Genomic DNA, 20,593 nt, shown 5'->3' with positions numbered 1-20,593 from the left:
TTTGGAACAAAACCAAAAAAGTCACCATCCCCACAAGAGGAGACAACATACTAGAACTCATCATCATGAACATGGGGTCACAATGTTCAACACCAGAAGTATACCCATCATTGGTGAGATCAGATCATGAACTGATCTCAGTGGGAGTCCACATCCCACCCCCACCCCAGATAGAAAAGACAACAGTGAAGACCTTCTCAAAAGCCGACTTCACACTTCTAAAGACTGGTGTGGTCTCTTTCAAGGCCCCCAAGCCAGCGGACACCATTACCCAAGCCGCTGTATCACTTACAAAATGCCTTCTACCAGCACCTCCAGGACTGCATGGATCAGGCAATCCCAAACAAAACAAAGACTCTTTGTACCACAGGCAAGCATCCAGTCTGGTGGAGACACCCCTGCTCATTATGAGTAAAACACTGAGTTCCCCCATAAAATCATCCAAGGCAAATTTTGAGAGTAAACCCACTCAGGACTCAAGGGACAATCATGAGGCCTTTTTTACCTATGTTTGACACCTGGGAGGAAACTCCCAGATATGCTCAGAATTAGTTCGAAATGATGTAAATATCACCGAACCTACAGACATTGCCAACATACTGGCTGACAGGTTCAGTGCAGATTCCCCCCCTCCCCCCAACTGGAGGGATATCTATACCAGAGGATTGTAGCCCCCCCAAACATCTCACATGCTGGGGTGAGAACTGCTCTATCCAAGGCGAAAAACACTGCATCCATGGGACCAGATGGTGTCCCCAGTTGTGTGCTCCATGAACTCAATGAGGAATTAAACCCGCAGTTAGGGCAGCTGTTTAATCTTAGCCTCACCTCAGGATATGTGCCCAAGGAGTGGCATACAGCAATGGTGGACCCACTTCACAAAGGAGGTGCCTCCACCAACCCCGGAAACTACCATCCCATCAGCTTGACAAGCCTGGTCTGCTAAGCTATGGAGAGGATCATAATGGGAATCATAAATGAAGACATAGGGGACTTGCAGAAGTTGGATCCAACCCAGTTTGGCTTTGTCAAGGGCAGATCATGCCTTTTAAACTTGGTTGACTTTTTCAAGACAGTCACCAAGGCCATTGACGAGGGCAAGGCAGTCCACACAGCCTACCTTGACCTGGCAAAGGCTTTCGACACAATACCCCACTCGGGTATCATTGAAACATCACCAGCTTAAATGTGAATCCATACATCACAGGATGGGTTGCAAACTGGCTAAGTGACAGAACACACAGGGTCAAAGTTGCTGGTGCCATGTCACAAGTGGTGTCCCACAGGGCTCAGTCCTGGGCCCACTTTTGTTCAGCATCTACTTTTCAGAAGTACAAGCAAACACAGGAGGATTATGGCTGACAAAGTTTGAGGATGACTGCAAACTGGGAACCATAGTTGGAAACCCATCTGACACAGACATCCTTCAGAAGGGTCTCATAGACACGGATAACTGGTGCCAGAGCCATGGCCTTACGTTAAACGCTAAACAATGCATAGTCATACCCTTCGGGAACAACAGGGTTACCCCTAGTTCCCATCTAGGTGGCAATCCTCTAAGCACAGAAGAGGTTATCAGGGACCTGGGCACCCGGGTTGACAGTAATATTTCATTTGACACTCACGTTGCCAGAGTAGGCCTGGGGCAGTTCCTGCTATTAGGACAGTGGTCTGCAGCAAGCTATATAGTAGTAGTCAGTTTTAGTCATTGGTATTTGACCATGGCTAATCCATGTTGCTTCTTGTTGTGGTACCAACATAGGTGTGTGGTTATCCATGCCATTTATTGCTAGTCACCCTCATTTTGTAGCTTGTTCCATGTTTTTGCACATGTACATCACTGTATGAGGTGTGACCTGGTAGTGTCAGGGTGCTGATGTGGGCTTTGACCCTGTTTTCTATTACAGCACTGATATCTGCATTCTCTATACTGTGTGCGTTTACACTGCACGCATACTTCTGGCATTGGGTAGCATTACATCTAGGTTCCTATCCCTTGTGGTACCTATGAGGTAGGTTTGTGTTTTTGTGGTTTATGATTGGTGAGGGTGGATGTTAGTCAGGTCCTCGAGTGTGCATATGGTACATGGTATTACATTACTTAACACATGGCATTCATGCCTCAGGTGGTGCTGCAGGGCTGCCTCTGTTGGATGCACATACTACACTCCCTGTACATGTTTGGAAGCAGGTTGTGTCATGTTAGGCATCCCTGTTACTATATGAGTGAGTCAGAGCGGGTATCAGTCCCAGTGTTCCTACTGACCAAGTGTATGTGCTATGCGTTGCCTCTTTGCCAAGGCCAGGGCATACTGGGCACGCCTCCTTCTGTCTACTGGGACAAGGTCAGGTTGTTCCTCCTCTGAGTCACCCTCTGCCTGTGGTGGCCTTGGCAATGGTGGGGGGATGTTAGGCCCAGCCCTGTGCTGGTCCTGCTGCAGCTGTTTCCGCAGGATCATATTATGTAGCATAGCACATATCATGATCATTTGGGTACATGTAGTTGGTGTGTACTGCAAGGCTCCACCAGATGTGTCCAGACACCGGAACCGTGACTTGAGCAGCCCAAAGACACGCGCTATCACATTACGTGTTTGTGCGTGTGCCTCATTATGGCGTTCCTGTTCAGGTGTGTGTGCATTTCTGATGGGTGTCATCAGCCATGGCTCAAGTGCATAACCTGCATCCCCCACAAGGTGTCCGTGTGGGAAGTCCCCACTGGCAAATGATTGGTACAGCTGCGTCAGATGCCAGATGTGGGAATCGTGGTAGCTCCCAGGGCAGCCAGAACACACATTCATTATTATGCCCTGGGCATCACACACGACCTGGCAGTTGATGGAGGGGTATCCCTTGCGGTTAATGTAGGCTCTACCCTGCTCACCAGCTGGTGCTTTGATGCGTATGTGCGTGCAGTCTATTGCACCCAGCACCTCAGAGTATCCCGCTATTTGCTGGAAGAGACGCATATTGCTGGCCACAACCTCACGGTCATTAGGGGCATATATATGATCACTGACATGTGCTGCCATGGCATCCAGGAACTGGTGCAGTACCCTGGAGGCTGATGCCTGTGATATCCCCATCATATCACCAGTTGGTCTCTGGAAGGTACCTGTTGCTAGTATTCTTAGGCCAACACATACCTTGGTTTCCACTGGGATGGGTTCCCCTCTGTTGGTTCTGTGTGTGAGATGTGGCCTGCACAGCTCAACAATCTGCTGCAGAAGGTCTCTGTCCACTCTGTAGCGCTCTATCTCCAGCTCATGTAACCCATGGTAGGTGACCCTGGGCCTGTATACTCTTCTCCTTCTCCTCACTCTGGGTTGTCTGTCAGCATCTGCATTGTCACCACCCTCAGCAATTTGCCTATGCCTGATTATAACAGCTATGGCAGCCCCTAGCATTTCTGCTCTGAGTTCAGCTTTTTTCAGTTTTCAATTCTGATAGCTTACTTTCTTGCAGTATCTCTTGTGAGAAACACCCTGCACTGCTGTTTGCAGTGTTTTAAGTGCTGGGTTGGGCTTCTAGTCTGCCTGTGTAATTGCCTGCTTCCAATTGTTTTCACCAATTAACTCCAGCAGTATTCCGACAGTTTCCTAGTAATCTGGTTGTTTCCTTTTTCCTCTCTGTTTCCTCAGGGGGAGCAATGTGCACACCAGCGTAAGCACACTCACAGTGCCTTACACGCGCGCACACATCCTTACACGGTGTGGGCTTGGCTGATTCATGTTAAAACGTGCGCACACTGCCTTACACACGCAGACGCCAGCAAACCGTTGTAAACGGTTTGCAACACTCCCACATGTTGAACCTGCCTTACACGCACATCGCCAAGATGCACGTATATCAAGAAACTTTGAGTGTAGGGATAGCGTATACCCTCAATTTCTTGACTTTCCTAGTGTTCTGTTGGGACACACCTCCCTCCTAATGTCTGTCTGTCATCTGTCACCTTACATTGCCCTCCAATCTGGTACATTTGTTTCTATCCTTCCCCCCCATGATGTCACCTACCTCTTACTCTGTTCCTCCCCCTTCTCTAACTCTTACACTACTCAGAAAGTGCTCATTATCTATGTGGCAGTGTGATTCAGTACTGTAACCCTCATTTACATAGGATTGCCTAGTAATGCTTAGTTACATGTCTTACACGGAGCTTCCCCCCCTTGACAACCACTAAACGGAGGCCATATTGTTTTTGGTCTGCAAGTCCCTCCATTGACATTCCATGTAATACATAAATCCCACAATTGTGGGCTTATAAGCTTCGGTTTTCAGTTTTAGGTAGCGCACCCCGCTTATGGGTGTGCTACTGCAGTTACACATCATAATCCCACGAAAAAAAAGTTATATAACATATTTTTGCAACACTTTTTCATGCCAATGGCCACATATTTGGCCATTGGCATGCTTAATGAAACATATGCACTTTTATTTGAGCTGACATAGCTCCGTTTTGATTTTGCAGAAATGTACTCAGTTGTCAGCTGAGTACATTTCTGCAGCTAACACGTCCGTTACACGGACTGGTTTCAGCTTCGTGGATCGCTCAAATACCTCATTTGCATATCTTTGAGCTGCAAATGAGGTATTGAGCATTTCCACGCCCAGTCCGTGTAAGAGACGTGTTAGCTGTCTCTTACACGGAGGTTTGGGCTGTACCTGAATCGGGGGGCTTACACTACTCTTGAACTCCGTGTAAGCCTTCCTGAATCTGGCCCTTAGTTAATCAAGTTCTCTCTATAATCAAAACAAATTCAAAATTAATTCTTTGTTTGAAGGTTCATTAACCTTTTCCAAGAATCTTATATCAATGTTAACATCTAATAAAGACGTAGCAAATTCCTATAAGTTAATTATTAACTATAAGTTAAAGGAAGAGTATCTTATCTCTGCATACTGGATCCAACAAAAAGGTTGGTAGAATAGTAGAGTAAACAATTTAATATTAACTCAAATTAACTTAAAACATATTCCTTTTCTTTTACAGAAACTTTATTTATGATAATGTACTATCTGTATCCCAACCCTTCTAAACAGCTAAGTTTTGTCCAGACATTATCTCCTAAGTGTTCTACTTCTAATAACAATGAAGTTGATCTACTACACATATTTTGGGGTTGTAGATATTCACATTAGTTACGGACTACTCTTCAATGAAAAATAATTTATATTGCTCCATATTCCTCTCAAGACCAAGTTACACCCTAGTGCTTTGACAACTGCTGTAATTATTTTTATGCAAATAAAATTCTATATAACAAAACATTGGTTAGATCCTAAGGCCGTAAACTGGCTTAGTTTTAAACTTCTTGTTCTTGACGACATTAGGTGTACTAACACCATGCCTAAAGTAAACCACCAAAGGTGTTCAGGCCTACAAAGCCACACAATGACACTAGATTTAGTTTTATAATGAGCCGGCCTATTATGTCTCCTTTTTGCTTGTGAGAATTTTAATATTACTGCAGGATGCCGCGGTGGTACGGCAGTAGCGTTATTACCTCACAGCAAGAGGTTCTCCCGTTCAATTCTCGGCTTGGCTTGGGAGTGCCTTCTATGTGGAGTCTGCATGTCCTCCCCACGGTTGAGTAGCATTCAAAAGACATGCGTGTGTAAATGGGCGCGCCTTTGTTGAAGGTTGGGCGTTGAGCTGGCACCTCGGCGATTTGTAAAAATCTACTGCCAATCATTAGCGGACCGGAGTTCCGCTGTAGTGACCCCTTACTAGGAAAAAGCCGAAAGACAAACAACAACTCCAGCCTGCCATTATCTATTTAATTATTGTTGTATATATTGTAGAGAATTTTTCTTGTTTGGGTTTCTTGTTTTTATGTAATTCAACTGTTATAGATGCCTTTATCGTTGTAACAATTGGTTCATTTTTACCATTGTATTTTATAAAAACGTTAATAAGGTATTTTAAAAAAATATTTGCTTCTCTCATAGACAGTTTGTGATGGGATAAGTGGTACTTCATTGTCCATAAACATCAGGCAGTGAGGACAGCAACCGAAGGAAGACAAGCTGACTGACCTTCCATTTAGTCCAAGAGTGTACACATTTCAAGATATAAAACTTATTTATACATTATTTGATTTGCTGGATGCCATTTTAATGAATCCTTGAGTACACAATATTAAATGCTTATTTTCCTTGATAAATTCTTATCAGTACAGAATAAATATTATATATTAGTGAATACCAAACGGGTTTGTATTTATTTTTTATTTAACAGTTATTGACTGGGAAAGTCCACCTAGAACAGAGCCTATTTACAAAGGAGGCCTGGGGAGAAATGCTCCAGATGCATGTCTTTGAAATGTGGGAGGAAACCACAGTACCCAGAGGAAACTCATCCAAACGCAGGGGGGACATGCAGACTCCACACAGAAGAAACCTCAGCCGAGAAACAAACTGGAGGACCTCTTGCTGTGAGGTAACAATGTTAACTCCTGTTCCACTGCGCTGCCATAGTATAATAATTAACTATAAGAGGTGCTCTGCTGAGGTAGAAGCAACCTACATTAACTTTGCTTGGGCGTAAATAAAGAGGTAGCCCTTTCAGCACCTTTAGCATAGCCTGCTAATAGGTAAGGCTCTGAGTAGGTTATTCAAAGTGCCTGTGTCTATTGAATGCAAGTATGCAAAGTGCTATATGAAGTACTGCTTAGCATAATGTAGTTGAGCTAAGAATTTAAACAAAGCAATGAAAAGAGCTTTTAAACAGTTTTGGCTCTAGCCAATAATGCTAGCCTTCTGGAAACGGCAGCAGCTTATCAGACTGCCCACATACTTGGCCAAAATGTTGCTCTGACAGTAACTAAAATATAAATCGTAAAAATGGGAAAACAGCAGATAAAGCCCAGAGAATCAACAAAATAATGAAATCAGTCAGGTAACTGTACGACACAACACTTCAGTTACCTGCAAAAAAAATAAATAAACTGATCCAAACACATTTAAATACTGCTAAACATAGCAACAACAATTAAAATAAATAAAGTCAAACTACTCCATTATCCACTTTCATGAATTTAGTTAATTTCCTCACTGTTCCCTAGTTTACCAAGTTTCTCGTCATCTATCTGCTCATCACCGCTGCTGACCATAGTTGGATGTAATGCTGTAACACCTCTAACAGTTAATAATGCATCAAGAATTGTAGAATGTCAAAGAGCAGTCTGATTCAGATTCCAAAAGACCAGCAAGGTAAAAACTTTAAAGGTGTGATATGAAATGCCTTCACAATATAAACAACCTTATGAAACAACTTGCTAAACTATCCAAATAAAATAAAGGAGCAAACCGCATTTAATAGCAAAGGCTACTCAATGCATCACTCTGTAATTGGACAACTACTATAGCAATAACCCACGCCTGGGTGTGGGTAATGCTGGATTTACCCATGGTTGGCGTGGTTTGGTCCCGAAGGCGAAGCCCGAGGGACCAAACAAAGCCAACCGGTAATACAGCATTACCCACACCCAGAAGTGGGTTATTGCTATTATATATGACATTATTTAAGAAAAGAAACTATTACTTTTCTTAAATAATGGCATAGTATAATGCCTGTTTACTGCCCTTCCGCAGATGTCTGGCATCCGGCAGTTCTGATGTACTGCGCCTGCGCAGTACATCAGAGCTGTGCAAAAGCTGTTAAAGCAAGATCTCCGTTGCATTTTTTTGTTTTGGCTATGTTAAATGGGTTTAACATAGCGAGACAGTTTAAAATAAGCAACGGAGATGTCCGTTGCTTATTTTAAAACTGTCTCGCTATGTTAAACCCATTTAACATAGCGAACAAAAGCAACGGAGATCTTGCTTTCTCCGTTACTTTCTTTAAAACCTGTCGCTATGTTAAATGGGTTTAGCATGGCGAGACAGCTTTAAAATAAGCAACGGACATCTCCGTTGCTTATTTAAAGTTGTCTCGCTATGTTAAACCCATTTAACATAGCAAGACAGTGTTTTAGTAGAGTTATACTAATGGAAAAAGTCCGGACGGACCTTTTCCATTAGTATAACTCGATTTACAATGTGCACGCTGGCCAATCAGCGCACGTTTGGGGGTCACGGTATAATATAGCAATAACCACGCCTGGGTGTGGGTAATGCTGGATTACCCGGTTGGCGTGGTTTGGTCCCGAGGGCGAAGCCGGACCAAACAAAGCCAACCGTGGGTAATACAGCATTACCCACACCCAGAAGTGGTTATTGCTATTATACTATGACATTATTTAAGAAAAGAAACTATTACTTTTCTTAAATAATGGCATAGTATAATGCCTGTTTACTGCCCTTCCGCAGATGTCTGGCATCCGGCAGTTCTGATGTACTACGCCTGCGCAGTACATCAGAGCTGTGGCAAAGCAACGGAGAAAGCAAGATCTCAGTTGCTTTTTTTTTTAGCTATGTTAAATGGGTTTAACATAGCGAGACAGTTTAAAATAAGCAACGGAGATGTCCGTTGCTTATTTTAAAACTGTCTCGCTATGTTAAACCCATTTAACATAGCGAACAGTAAAAAGCAACGGAGATCTTGCTTTCTCCGTTACTTTTCTTTAAAACCTGTCTCGCTATGTTAAATGGGTTTAGCATAGAGACAGTTTAAAATAAGCAACGGCCATCTCGGTTGCTTATTTAAAAGCTGTCTCGCTATGTTAAACCCATTTAACATAGCAAGACAGTGTTTAAAGTAGAGTTATACTAATGGAAAAAGTCCGGGCGACGGACCTTTTCCATTAGTATAACTCGATTACAATATGCACGCTGGCCAATCAGCGCACGCTTTTCTGGGGGTCACGGTATAATATAGCAATAACCACGCTGGGTGTGGGTAATGCTGGATTTACCCACGGTTGGCGTGGTTTGGTCCCGAGAAGCCCGAGGACCAAACAAAGCCAACCGTGGTAAATACAGCATTACCCACACCCAGAAGTGGTTATTGCTATTATATGACATTATTTAAGAAAAGAAACTATTACTTTTCTTAAATAATGGCATAGTATAATGCCTGTTTACTGCCCTTCCGCAGATGTCTGGCATCCGGCAGTTCTGATGTACTACGCCCGCGCAGTACATCAGAGCTGTGAGCAAAACGGAGAAAGCAAGATCTCAGTTGCTTTTTTATTTAAGCTATGTTAAATGGGTTTAACATGGCGAGACAGTTTAAAATAAGCAATGGAGATGTCCGCTGCTTATTTTAAACTGTCTCGCCATGTTAAATCCATTTAACATAGCGAAAAGTAAAAAGCAATGGAGATCTTGCTTTCTCCGTTGCTTTTCTTTAAAATTCGCTATGTTAAAAGGGTTTAGCATAGCGAGACAGCTTTAAAATAAGCAACGGACATCTCCATTGTTTATTTTAAAGCTGTCTCGCTATGTTAAACCCATTTAACATAGCGAGACAGTGTTTTAAAAGTAGAGTTATACTAATGGAAAAAAGTCCGGGCGACCGGACCTTTTTCCATTAGTATAACTCGATTTACAATGTGCACGCTGGCCAATCAGCGTGCACGTTTTGGGGGGGGGGTCATGGTATAATTAACATTTCTACATACCTTCTTCCATTGCAATGATTAATGTTTGGTTATTGTCATGTTGGTGGACTCCTTATGGTTCATGTAACAATCCATCATCCAACTTGTTTCTAAACTATGTTGTGACACAGAGAACCAATCTCGGCGATATACCAGTGTACTGCCTCGCAGGATGCGCAGTAGCAAACCCCGCCCCTGACCGCCCGTAACCGCCCATAACTACTGTGACTGTCAAACACAAGACAGTAACCAAAAACAGGAGGAAAACGCTATACGCTATTTATAGTAAATATATAAAATGATGAAGCGGATAAAAATGCAATCAGCAAGTGGCAACAGACAAAATACATTCCTTAGCTGTCTGATGACTATTTGAAGCAGTATTAAAAGTTTTGTGAAAGTGGTAGAAAGGGTTATGGTGGCTTGAAATTTATTGTACAAGAGCAAGTGGGGTCCTTTAGAAATTTTTTTAGAAAAAATTTAAAGGCTTTGAGTGAGTTAAGTTATAGGACATGTGAACGGGTGGCATTCGATAGCTTGGCAATGCTGTGAGAGTAGAGACACCACTTCTTTAAGGTTGGATACATTCAACAGATTTTAGTAGATCTAATGCATGTAGGAGTGTATGCTTGAATACAATGTTCAGTAGGAGAACTACGTTAGAGCATTAGAGGTGCTGCCCATCTTTCCTACTTTCAACAACAAAAGCACAAGACATTGTTGAAACCATTAGATCTAAGAATTACTGATGTACCTAGGCCTGCATCTAGGGCTTTTGTTTACTGCATCAGTGAAGGACAGTAGAGCTGTAATGGTACTGTGTGCTGGACAGAAGCTATGCTGAGTTGAGGCACGGGATCACTGTGAGGTGTTTAAGAAGCTAAGCACGTATGCATTTTTCCCAGTATGTTTTTATATAGAGGAGAAAGTAGAGAGCGCAACAGTAAAAAAAAATCAGTGGAATTCCCATCTTTATGCAATGGGGTTAAAATAGATTTCTTCTATATATTAGGGACATATGATGCTGAGATGGAGCGATTTACAAGAACACCGAATATGCAATTGCTTTGGCAGCAAATTGTAGGCATTTAAGTGGATTTTATCAGATAGGGAGCAAGTTATACTGAGATATGGGGTTACAGACATTTGTAAAAATTACAAAAAGAGCACATTTAAATTGCTCATATTACCTCTGAAGACAAAGGATGCACAAACATTTCAAATGCATTGACTACACACCGTTTTGGGAATTATTGGCACTTAAGGCTGCCCACTCAGTTTCAAAACACCCACATCAACATGTGGCATGGGCATAGCAAACATCCATAGCCTGCAAATCTGTCCAAACCACAAGACAACTCAACCATAAAGAGTTTTTATTAAATATTTTATTTTCAATAAGTAAACCACTCAGATGTCCTATTGTGTGTGGGCTAAAGTAAGAAAGTTATCAAAGTTATCAAAGTGACAGTTTACAGTCCAATGTATCAAACACCAATGTAATCCGAGATATTCAAACTAATAAAAATTCCACTGTATTTCGTCGTAGTAGCGCCAGCGAGGGGCGGCGCTATAGCAGGTTACCTGTCAATCAAAGTATACCACGCCCCAAGCTGCGCAGTACCGCCCGCGAGGCAGTATACTGTTATATAACCCCAATCTCTTGTCGTGTATAAATGCTGACGACAAATTTGTAATATTAACAAATATACTGCAGTCAGTCACATATTCCAGAATTGTGAAGAATAAAACTGATAAACATAAAACTGATTCTAAAACATGCATGTAGCTCATCAATGAAACAATGAAACTAAGACTTTCATAGATTTAGACTTTGTTTAAAAATGTTTTACTAACAATCATACTTCTCAACCTCTTAACACAAGAAATCAGGACAAAACCAAAAATAATGGGAGGTAAAGGTCCAAAAATAGGGATATATTTTAATTATTGCTTGTATAAACTTAGAAAGTTTTTATAATAATACAAATTGTATTAGCATGCATTTTGGAGGATATAAAGTTTGAAACTCAAATGTTTATCATTATTTAGTGACTTCAGTCCTCAGTGATTTCCCAGAAAACCACATATTTTATGAAGAACAGATCAAAAGTATGAGGCAATAACCTGGACATTCTAGACAGTACCCCATACTCTGAGTCCCTGTATGTATGAATTTCAGCTTTATTTAAAGTGAAACTGACTAATAATTCCTGACACACTGGAACACTGGCTGACTCAATTTGCATACCACAAACTGGCAATATGGTTTCCAGCCATTTACATAAATCTGAGGATACACTTTCCCTGTTGACACAAGACCTCATAAACCTTGCATCTGACTTTTTTTTTTTTTTTTTTTTTTACTGAAATCAACATTATAACGGACTTTACTGACACCACCTTTTTCACTTTTATTACAGTGTCTGAAAATTTACTGATGGTTGGCAACTCAGCTAAGATACCTTGCCTTGAGTAACTGTTACCCACAAAGAGAGAAGGGATCTTGTTACCCACAGTGAGAGAAGGGATCTTGTTACCCATAGTGAGAGAAGGGATCTTGTTACCCATAGTGAGAGAAGGGATCTTGGACTAGTAAAGTATTAGTGAGCTCATGAGTGTGATTGGGGAACTAGGGACAAAAAGCACGATGAATTAATAAACGGCAAGTTAGGAAACAGAGATTAGTTCAAACTACAGTGTCCTGTTTGGTCAAGTTTCAGGAAATTACTACTACTGCATGTAGCTACAGCTAGTACACTAAGAACCAGTTAAAATATATGTTTTTTTATTGTCATTTCATGAACAGTAGCATGATACTCAAATGTCAGCGTAGACCACTGCACCATCCCAGTGTTTTTGTATCTGCCAAATGATACTAGAGTAGCATAAATGATTGGTGCTGTGTTTTGTTGGCTTTCAAAGCAGGATAGACACTTAATGAGTGCTGTCGAACAGACTGCAACACTTAACACTTAACCCTCTGAAGCTCAATCCAAGACCTACTAAAAATCCACAAACCCAAATTCAACACAGGGTGCAACTTATATAGCTACCATCCCTCTATTGCATGGAACAAACTCCCACTAGAAATAAGGTCTCTGACTTACCCCAAACAATTTAAGCTAGCAACCAAAGACTGCTTCAAAAAACACTGGTCCTGTCATTGTACTCACCCTCCCTAGTTATTACCTACTTTTTATAGTACAGTCAAACTGACTAAAACTTACCATTAACTACTTCATCCTATGCTTTCTATGCAATTACGCAACCCTCTTTTTAAACCAAAACATACAAGTTATTCTACTTTTTTAACAGTCCCCTTTTTGTTTATAGTACTGTTTTATCTGTCAACAATATATATGTATGTAGCTTACGTATTTTAACTACCAAAATTCTCTACTGCTATTTTTATTGAAATGTATCTGTATTGCTATTTTTATTGCATTGTATATCTTTGGAGCTTTTCTCCCCAGGCCTCTGCTGAAAAAGGGCAATAGCTCAGCCAGACACTCCCGGGCAACAAATGTAAAGCAAATAAATAAATAATAAAATAAATCGGCGAGGGACAGATTGTAGGCCTAGACAGCAGACAGAAACAAAGCTTTTTTTTTACTTCTGCCCCCATTGTTTGCTAACCAGCACCGTGGTTTCTTACTGCCTAGTCTGAGACCCTATCTTAACAGTGTTTATGGGGGTTGCAGAACAATTATTAATATCGGAAATCACACTACTGAAGCATTTAACTAGTTTGTCTTTTTCCTTGTACTGGAGTGCAGTCATAGTGCTCCATATACTACAAGTCACTGTATCAGAAGTTCAGTACCCAACCAGTCTGCGTAATGATACAAAACCACTTCAAATGGTACTGATACAAGTTTAGGAAACTCTGTGGGATATCAGGCATGAATTAGAGTAAGAAAAAAGGGCTAAACAGGCCTCCTAAACAGATCCATTCCTTCTGTTAGAAGAATGGGAGATATCCCTCCATACTGTAGAGCTGTGACCTACAAATATATACTCAGCAGAATAAGGTGAGAGAATGATACACTAGACTGCTTGTGACTTATTCAGTGCACACTGACACAGACCGCTTGTGACTCATTCAGTGCACACTGACACAGACCGCTTGTGACTTATTCAGTGCACACTGACACAGACCGCTTGTGACTCATTCAGTGCACACTGACACAGACCGCTTGTGACTCATTCAGTGCACACTGACACAGACCGCTTGTGACTCATTCAGTGCACACTGACACAGACTGATTGTGACTCATTCAGTGCACACTGACACAGACCTCTTGTGACTCATTCAGTGCACACTGACACAGACCGCTTGTGACTCATTCAGTGCACACTGACACAGACCGCTTGTGACTCATTCAGTGCACACTGATGACACAGACTGCTTGTGACTCATTCAGTGCACACTGATGACACAGACTGCTTGTGACTCATTCAGTGCACACTGATGACACAGACTGCTTCTGACTCATTCAGTGCACACTGACACAGACCGCTTCTGACTCATTCAGTGCACACTGATGACACAGACTGCTTGTGACTCATTCAGTGCACACTGACACAGACCGCTTGTGACTCATTCAGTGCACACTGACACAGACCGCTTGTGACTCATTCAGTACACACTGACACAGACCGCTTGTAACTCATTCAGTGTACACTGACACAGACCGCTTGTGACTTATTCAGTGCACACTGACAACATAGACCACTTGTGACTCATTCAGTGCACACTGACACAGACTGCTTGTGACTTATTCAGTGCACACTGACACAGACCGCTTGTGACTCATTCAGTGCACACTGACACAGACCGCTTGTGACTCATTCAGTGTACACTGAAGACATAGACCACTTGTGACTCATTCAGTGCACACTGATAACACAGACCACTTGTGACTCATTCAGTGCACACTGATGACACAGACTGCTTGTGGCTTATTCAGTGCACACTGATGCCACAGACCACTTGTGACTCATTCAGTGCACAGTGATGACACAGACCGCTTGTGACTCATTCAGTGCACACTGATGACACAGACCGCTTGTGACTCATTCAGTGCACTATGATGACACAGACTGCTTGTGACTCATTTAGTGCACACTGATGACGCAGACAATTTACTGGCACTGTCACAGCTGTGGAAAATACACGGCAGACAGCAGAGGGTGCAAGGCTGGAAGAAACATGGCCAGGAAAGTTAGCACTATTAGCAGTGGTCCTGCAGCCTCTCTCTGTTACAGAGCCCATCATATCCACTTCCCCAAGAGCAGAGAAAGGCACAAAGGAAACACTAGTCATCACTCAGATGGAATCCCAACTATAAGTGTCTGGATTAGTGAGTAGAAACAAGAGAAAAAAGGAACAATATTAGTAATGAAACAACAGCAACTGTAACAGTAAAGAGGGGAGCTGTTGTATAAAGGACACAACTATTTAACCAAACTTTTATGTTATGGTTGGTAAAATATAAATAAATATGCAGTACTTTGGGCATACAGCATGCATGGTACCAGCACTTGCAAGGTAGCAGGGATTTTATAATTTACTTGCTGTTCTAACACACTAGTGTTGTGGTCCTTCCTTCCTGCAGATGAACGTTTATATATATATATATATATATATATATATATATATATATATATATAGAGAGAGAGAGAGAGAGGGAGAGAGAGATTCACTTCATAACACTGAAAACTTAAAACACTGAAAATGAGAAAACTTCATAATATAGAAGACCAAAACACTGAAACTTCAAAACACTGAAACCTCAAAACAATGAAACTCAAAACACTGAAAACACATATCATACATATACTGAGTTTAAACAACATAAACCATAGCACTTTCCACCAACTGTAAGAAGGGGGGCAAGCTACCCTGCACCACCCATGTGGGGGGCTGCGCCTCCCACACCCTCTGCTACTTAAATATATCAACTCCAAGATTGCACTTAGTGTAGTGAAGTGCAATCTTGGAGCTGATATACATATAAGTAGCAGGGGGTGTGGGGGGTGCAGCCCCACACATGGGGGGTGCAGGGGGTTTTGTCACCCTGCTTACACTTGGTGAAAAGTGCTATGATTTATGTTGTTTAAACTCAGTATATGTATGATATGTGTTTTCAGTGTTTTGAGTTTCAGCGTTTTGAGTTTTCAGGATTTTGAAGTTTCATTGTTTTGGTTTCAGTGTTTTGAGTTTCAGTGTTTTGAGCTTTCAGTGTTATGAAGTGAATATATATATATATATATATATATATATATATATATATATATATATATATATATATATATATATATATTAGGTCACGCCACGCCAACACTATTAGTCATTATACTACTGAGTTGCCCAAATACTCTTTGGAACTTTGCTCTGTAGCAGTATGAAATAGTAGTCTAAACTGCTGATGAATCTTACATTTTTTAGCTATTACTTTGCTGAGAGGATGTAAAACAGTGAACACTCTTAGTCTGGATACCTTGTCTGTGCCACCATTGTTTTAATCTTTTCCACTTTCTTCTGCTTTGCCTCCAGCTGATCTGCTGTTAATGTGACATCAGGGTCAAACTCCATGTAACGACCTGTGACGACCATTTTATTTACTTTTACCTGGTAAATAAATCAGAGTGATAATAACTGGAGGATTGTCATTCTTATTTTATGTTTTCATTTTCAATAAACTGCATTTTCAAAGAAGTAAATAAAGACAAAGGTTACAAGCAACTAATGTTAAAAATAAACTTTTAACTATTATTGATCTGATGGGTCATTCACAGGTTACTTGGCCATAGGTATTCACTCATTCTCTATAACTCCATCTTAATCACAAAAATAAAAAATACAAAAAAAATAAGAAGACAAGCAGTTTTGACAAACAATTCATATTTGCACTTTTGACAATGCAAACTGGCTATAAATCTTCCTATAATGTAAATAATGCATACAGTGTGTTTTATTTCATTTATTTTCCAGTACATTATCCTGTTCAGTGTTGTCATAAGGAATTTGGAGCCTATCCCTTTGAGCAAAAGGAATATGATGGAGCCAATCATGGATTCATGGATAGGAAGCCAGTCATATCTCTCAACCTCTTAGTGCAAGAAATCTGGACAAAGCCTAAAATAGTGTGTGTGTTGGGTTAGGGGGGAAGCCCAAAGAACGGGACAGATTTTAGATATTGTTCTTATAAACATAAAATTGCTAGAATAACAGGGTTTACATTACCATGCATTTCTCTGAAGTATATAAAGTCTGAAACTCAAATGAATGCTATTTTTTAATGACATCAGTCCTCAGTGATTTGCCTGAAAACCACAAATGGCACAAGGGAAAGACCCAAAATATAAGCCAAAAATCTGGACACTCTTTGAAATCTGATCAGTTGAGATGTATGAATCCAGTCCATCAAAGGATATAAAAATATTTGTGCACAGATTACACACATTGGTATGGCGAATTTGGACTATTGCACATTCACCTATTAGTGTGCCTTTGTGATGTTGGAAGCAAGAGGATACCCCAACAAATACACACATGGACACAGGCAGAATATGCAAACACCTCAGCTGGGAATCAGCCAGAGATACCCCAACAAATACACACATGGACACAGGCAGAATATGCAAACACCTCAGCTGGGAATCAGCCAGAGATACCCCAACAAATACACACATGGACACAGGCAGAATATGCAAACACCTCAGCTGGGAATCAGCCAGAGATACCCCAACAAATACACACATGGACAAAGGCAGAATATGCAAACACCTCAGCTGGGAATCAGTCAGAGATACCCCAACAAATACACACATGGACACAGGCAGAATATGCAAACACCTCAGCTGGGAATCAGCCAGAGATACCCCAACAAATACACACATGGACACAGGCAGAATATGCAAACACCTCAGCTGGGAATTAGCCAGAGATACCCCAACAGATACACACATGGACACAGGCAGAATATGCAAACACCTCATCTGGGAATCAGCCAGAAATACCCCAACAAATACACACATGGATGCAGGCAGAATATGCAAACACCTCAGCTGGGAATCAGCCAGAGAACCAATCACTTTCAAACAGCAACTGCCACTCTTTTAGAAGGAGGTACATTGATAAGTGACACAGAAGTCATTATGGTTGTAAAAGCCAGGATTAAAATCTAGCAGGTGGTATTTTTTTTTTTGTTTCAAGTGGTATAAGATGAATAGCAGAAAGGCTGGCTGAGATAAGTACAACACATGGGATCTGAGCCAGTGGACTGCTAAATGCAGCACCTCCTGGGCTGGCTGAAAGGTGATATAATTCCACGGTGGTCCTTGCTGATCTTATTTCAGTAACCTTGTTCGCCAGTTTAGTACAATAGACCATAGCATGCCTAAAATAACTCTTCTTTGTGAATGATCAGTAACATGGAAAGAAGCCTATAGTACTTATCAATAAGGTCAGTGGGAGTGAACTTGTCCAGCCATAGCACAGTAAAGTAACTACATAGGTGTGGGGGTGGGTCTCAAGCTATCTCATTTTTCCTGAGATGGAAGCCCCTTTTATCATCAAAAAATTTGTATGCTTGCATGTAAGACAATGCCAAACCTTACTGTACTTTCATGAACATTAAAGAAAAAGGACACTCTTTCATAACTGCTGGCCTAGAATTTAGTCTGAGTTGCCCTATTTACAGAAACCTTCATTTAAGATCTAAAATCCCTATGGATATATATATATGTGTGTGTGTGTGTGTGTGTGTGTGTGTGTGTGTGTGTGTGTAAGAGGGTAAAAAATTTTAAAGTACACAAGCCTCTCATACCACACCATAGTGGTAACTTTGGAGTAAGGGATGAAAGGTGTGATGCCCCTACACAGGCCCAGTAATCAAAGAGCCTCAATCCTCACCACAGGCAACAGTGAGGGACGTACACAATGGGGGGATGACAAATACACACAATAAAGAACAATTTCCCTTATGAGCACACAGAGATCACAGTCAGTCTGGGGTTGGTTTCTCCATCTTTCTCCAGATCCCCAATAAGGCTCCCCACTGGCACAGCTATAGGGTTAAGATCTCAGCCAAGTGGTCAAGCCAGAACCTCCAGCACCCTCTCTGTCCAACCAGTGCTTCGTGTCCCTGCCTAGGTAGCTCACACACACACACACACACACACACACACACACACACACACACACACACACACACACACACACACGTACACACGCACACACACACACACACACACACACACACACACACACACACACACACACACACACACACACACACACACACACACACACACACACACACACACACACACACACGCACACACACACACACACACACACACACACACACACACACACACACACACACACACACACACACACACACACACACACACACACTTTGAGATTTGATTTATTTACAAACACTTAGACACTCCTGGGGAAGGCTGGCACAGGTTTACTAGCTATGTCCCCTTCTGCCCAGACTATAAGATAGTTATCACTGCTGCCAACTACTACTTATCAGCTACTCTAAGGCCCTTGCAAAGGGTGATTGAGCTTACTGTGTAATGTTACTATTATCCAAATGGAAGGTTTTGACCAAGCTCCAGGCTATTAGGGGTGGCCTGTACAGTGTCAAGATAAGTTTAAATATATTTAATAACAAATAATAAAAGAACAAGACAACACTCAATAACTCAAAATAGTGACTACAGAGTTCAGAATCACAGAAAATATTTTAAAACATTACAGGACAGTCTCAAATAAATACAGAAAACATCTAAACTAATCTTTACTATTCCTATCTATCTCTAAAAGAGATACTATGCCTAAATCTTACTCACAGACACGTGCAGATGATGACGAGTGGATGTTTCCAGATCAAAGACAAAATACAAAATGCCCAGTCTTTCTCTGAGAGAATTCTTAAATTAATAATAAACACTACTGCTGGGTTAGCTTGGATGACATCACTCTTTGCCAGCTGACCTCAGTTCCCAGGCTAAACAGATACTTAAAATTTAACACCTCTGTGTCAAAAATACATCTCTCTCAGAAGTTTGCTCAGAACTGGAAGTCGCAAAACAATAAAGCACTTCTACATTTTAGACCTAGCAATTATTTCTGTTTCAGACAATAGAAAATGTTCTAGCGCTAGACATTGTGTCTGCTTGCTGCACTGAAACTGAGAGATAACACAATTGTAAAACACTTTGATTCCAACTTATTTTCTTGAAGTTTTGCAAGTTAACTCTGTATGTTCCAGCTTCTGCTATTAAACAATACATTTGCACAGGTACATAGTTTATATACATTTCTGTTCTTTTCCAGTAGGGCACACTGTGGTTACATTACTGAAGCTCAGTACACAACATACAGTTCTGTGTAAATCATATCAATATTCACAAATGACGTATGATTATTTACAAAATTCCAGATAGCTGGGCTGGCAGTGTAACAATTCTATATAAATCATATTAATATTTTCAAGTGACATATAATTATTTACAAAATTCCAGACAGCTGGACTGGTAGTATTTCCCTAGTGTCACAAAAGGTATTGTTTAAGTCTCTGAAGGCCATCTTATTGGAGCTTATTCTGTTGAAAGTGATAGGCTGCACTGGCTTTGGGCAAAACTATTTGCTAGTTACTCCAGAGATTTGGTGACCTTAGAAGTATTTACATTATTTGGTGTAGGGAGTATGCCATTAAGCCATTAACCATTAAGCCAGACTCCCAACACCTTTCAGACTGATGTGGGGGCTTTCCCTATGAAAATTATTTCAGCAGAGACCAATTTTTGTATATCAGTGTTGACCAAATGGGTTTCAGTAAAGGAGCTGACAAAAAGACATATAATATTCATCTCAACTATTTCATACACCGTGGGAAAATACAATGACAGTAGAAGTGAATCAGATTATGTATAATAAAGGTGTGCATTGTTACAGGTAGATGAGAAATTGTCAAACATGCTTTTAACCCATGCTTCATCCAAAAAAAATATATTACAGA

The 20,593-nt window shown here is 41.1% G+C and overlaps 1 protein-coding gene across 6 annotated transcripts in view; it reads right to left on the bottom strand.

The window, feature by feature from the left end:
* The window catches only part of PLEKHA4 (pleckstrin homology domain containing A4), a 2,050,101-nt gene that overhangs the window by 58,106 nt on the left and 1,971,402 nt on the right, over positions 1-20,593 (bottom strand). For all 6 annotated transcript variants that reach the window (XM_044059475.1, XM_044059472.1, XM_044059474.1 and 3 more), the window contains one exon: positions 16,052-16,182. In XM_044059475.1, coding sequence (XP_043915410.1) covers positions 16,052-16,182 — 131 coding nt within the window. The remainder of the gene's footprint in view (positions 1-16,051; positions 16,183-20,593) is intronic.

This window comes from Protopterus annectens, chromosome 17.part0 (assembly GCF_019279795.1).
Source record: "Protopterus annectens isolate FY-2018-M chromosome 17.part0, PAN1.0, whole genome shotgun sequence".
Taxonomy (NCBI): Eukaryota; Metazoa; Chordata; order Ceratodontiformes; family Protopteridae; genus Protopterus; species Protopterus annectens.
The sequence above is the reverse complement of the archived record's forward strand: the minus strand, read 5'-3'. Positions and strand labels throughout refer to the sequence as shown.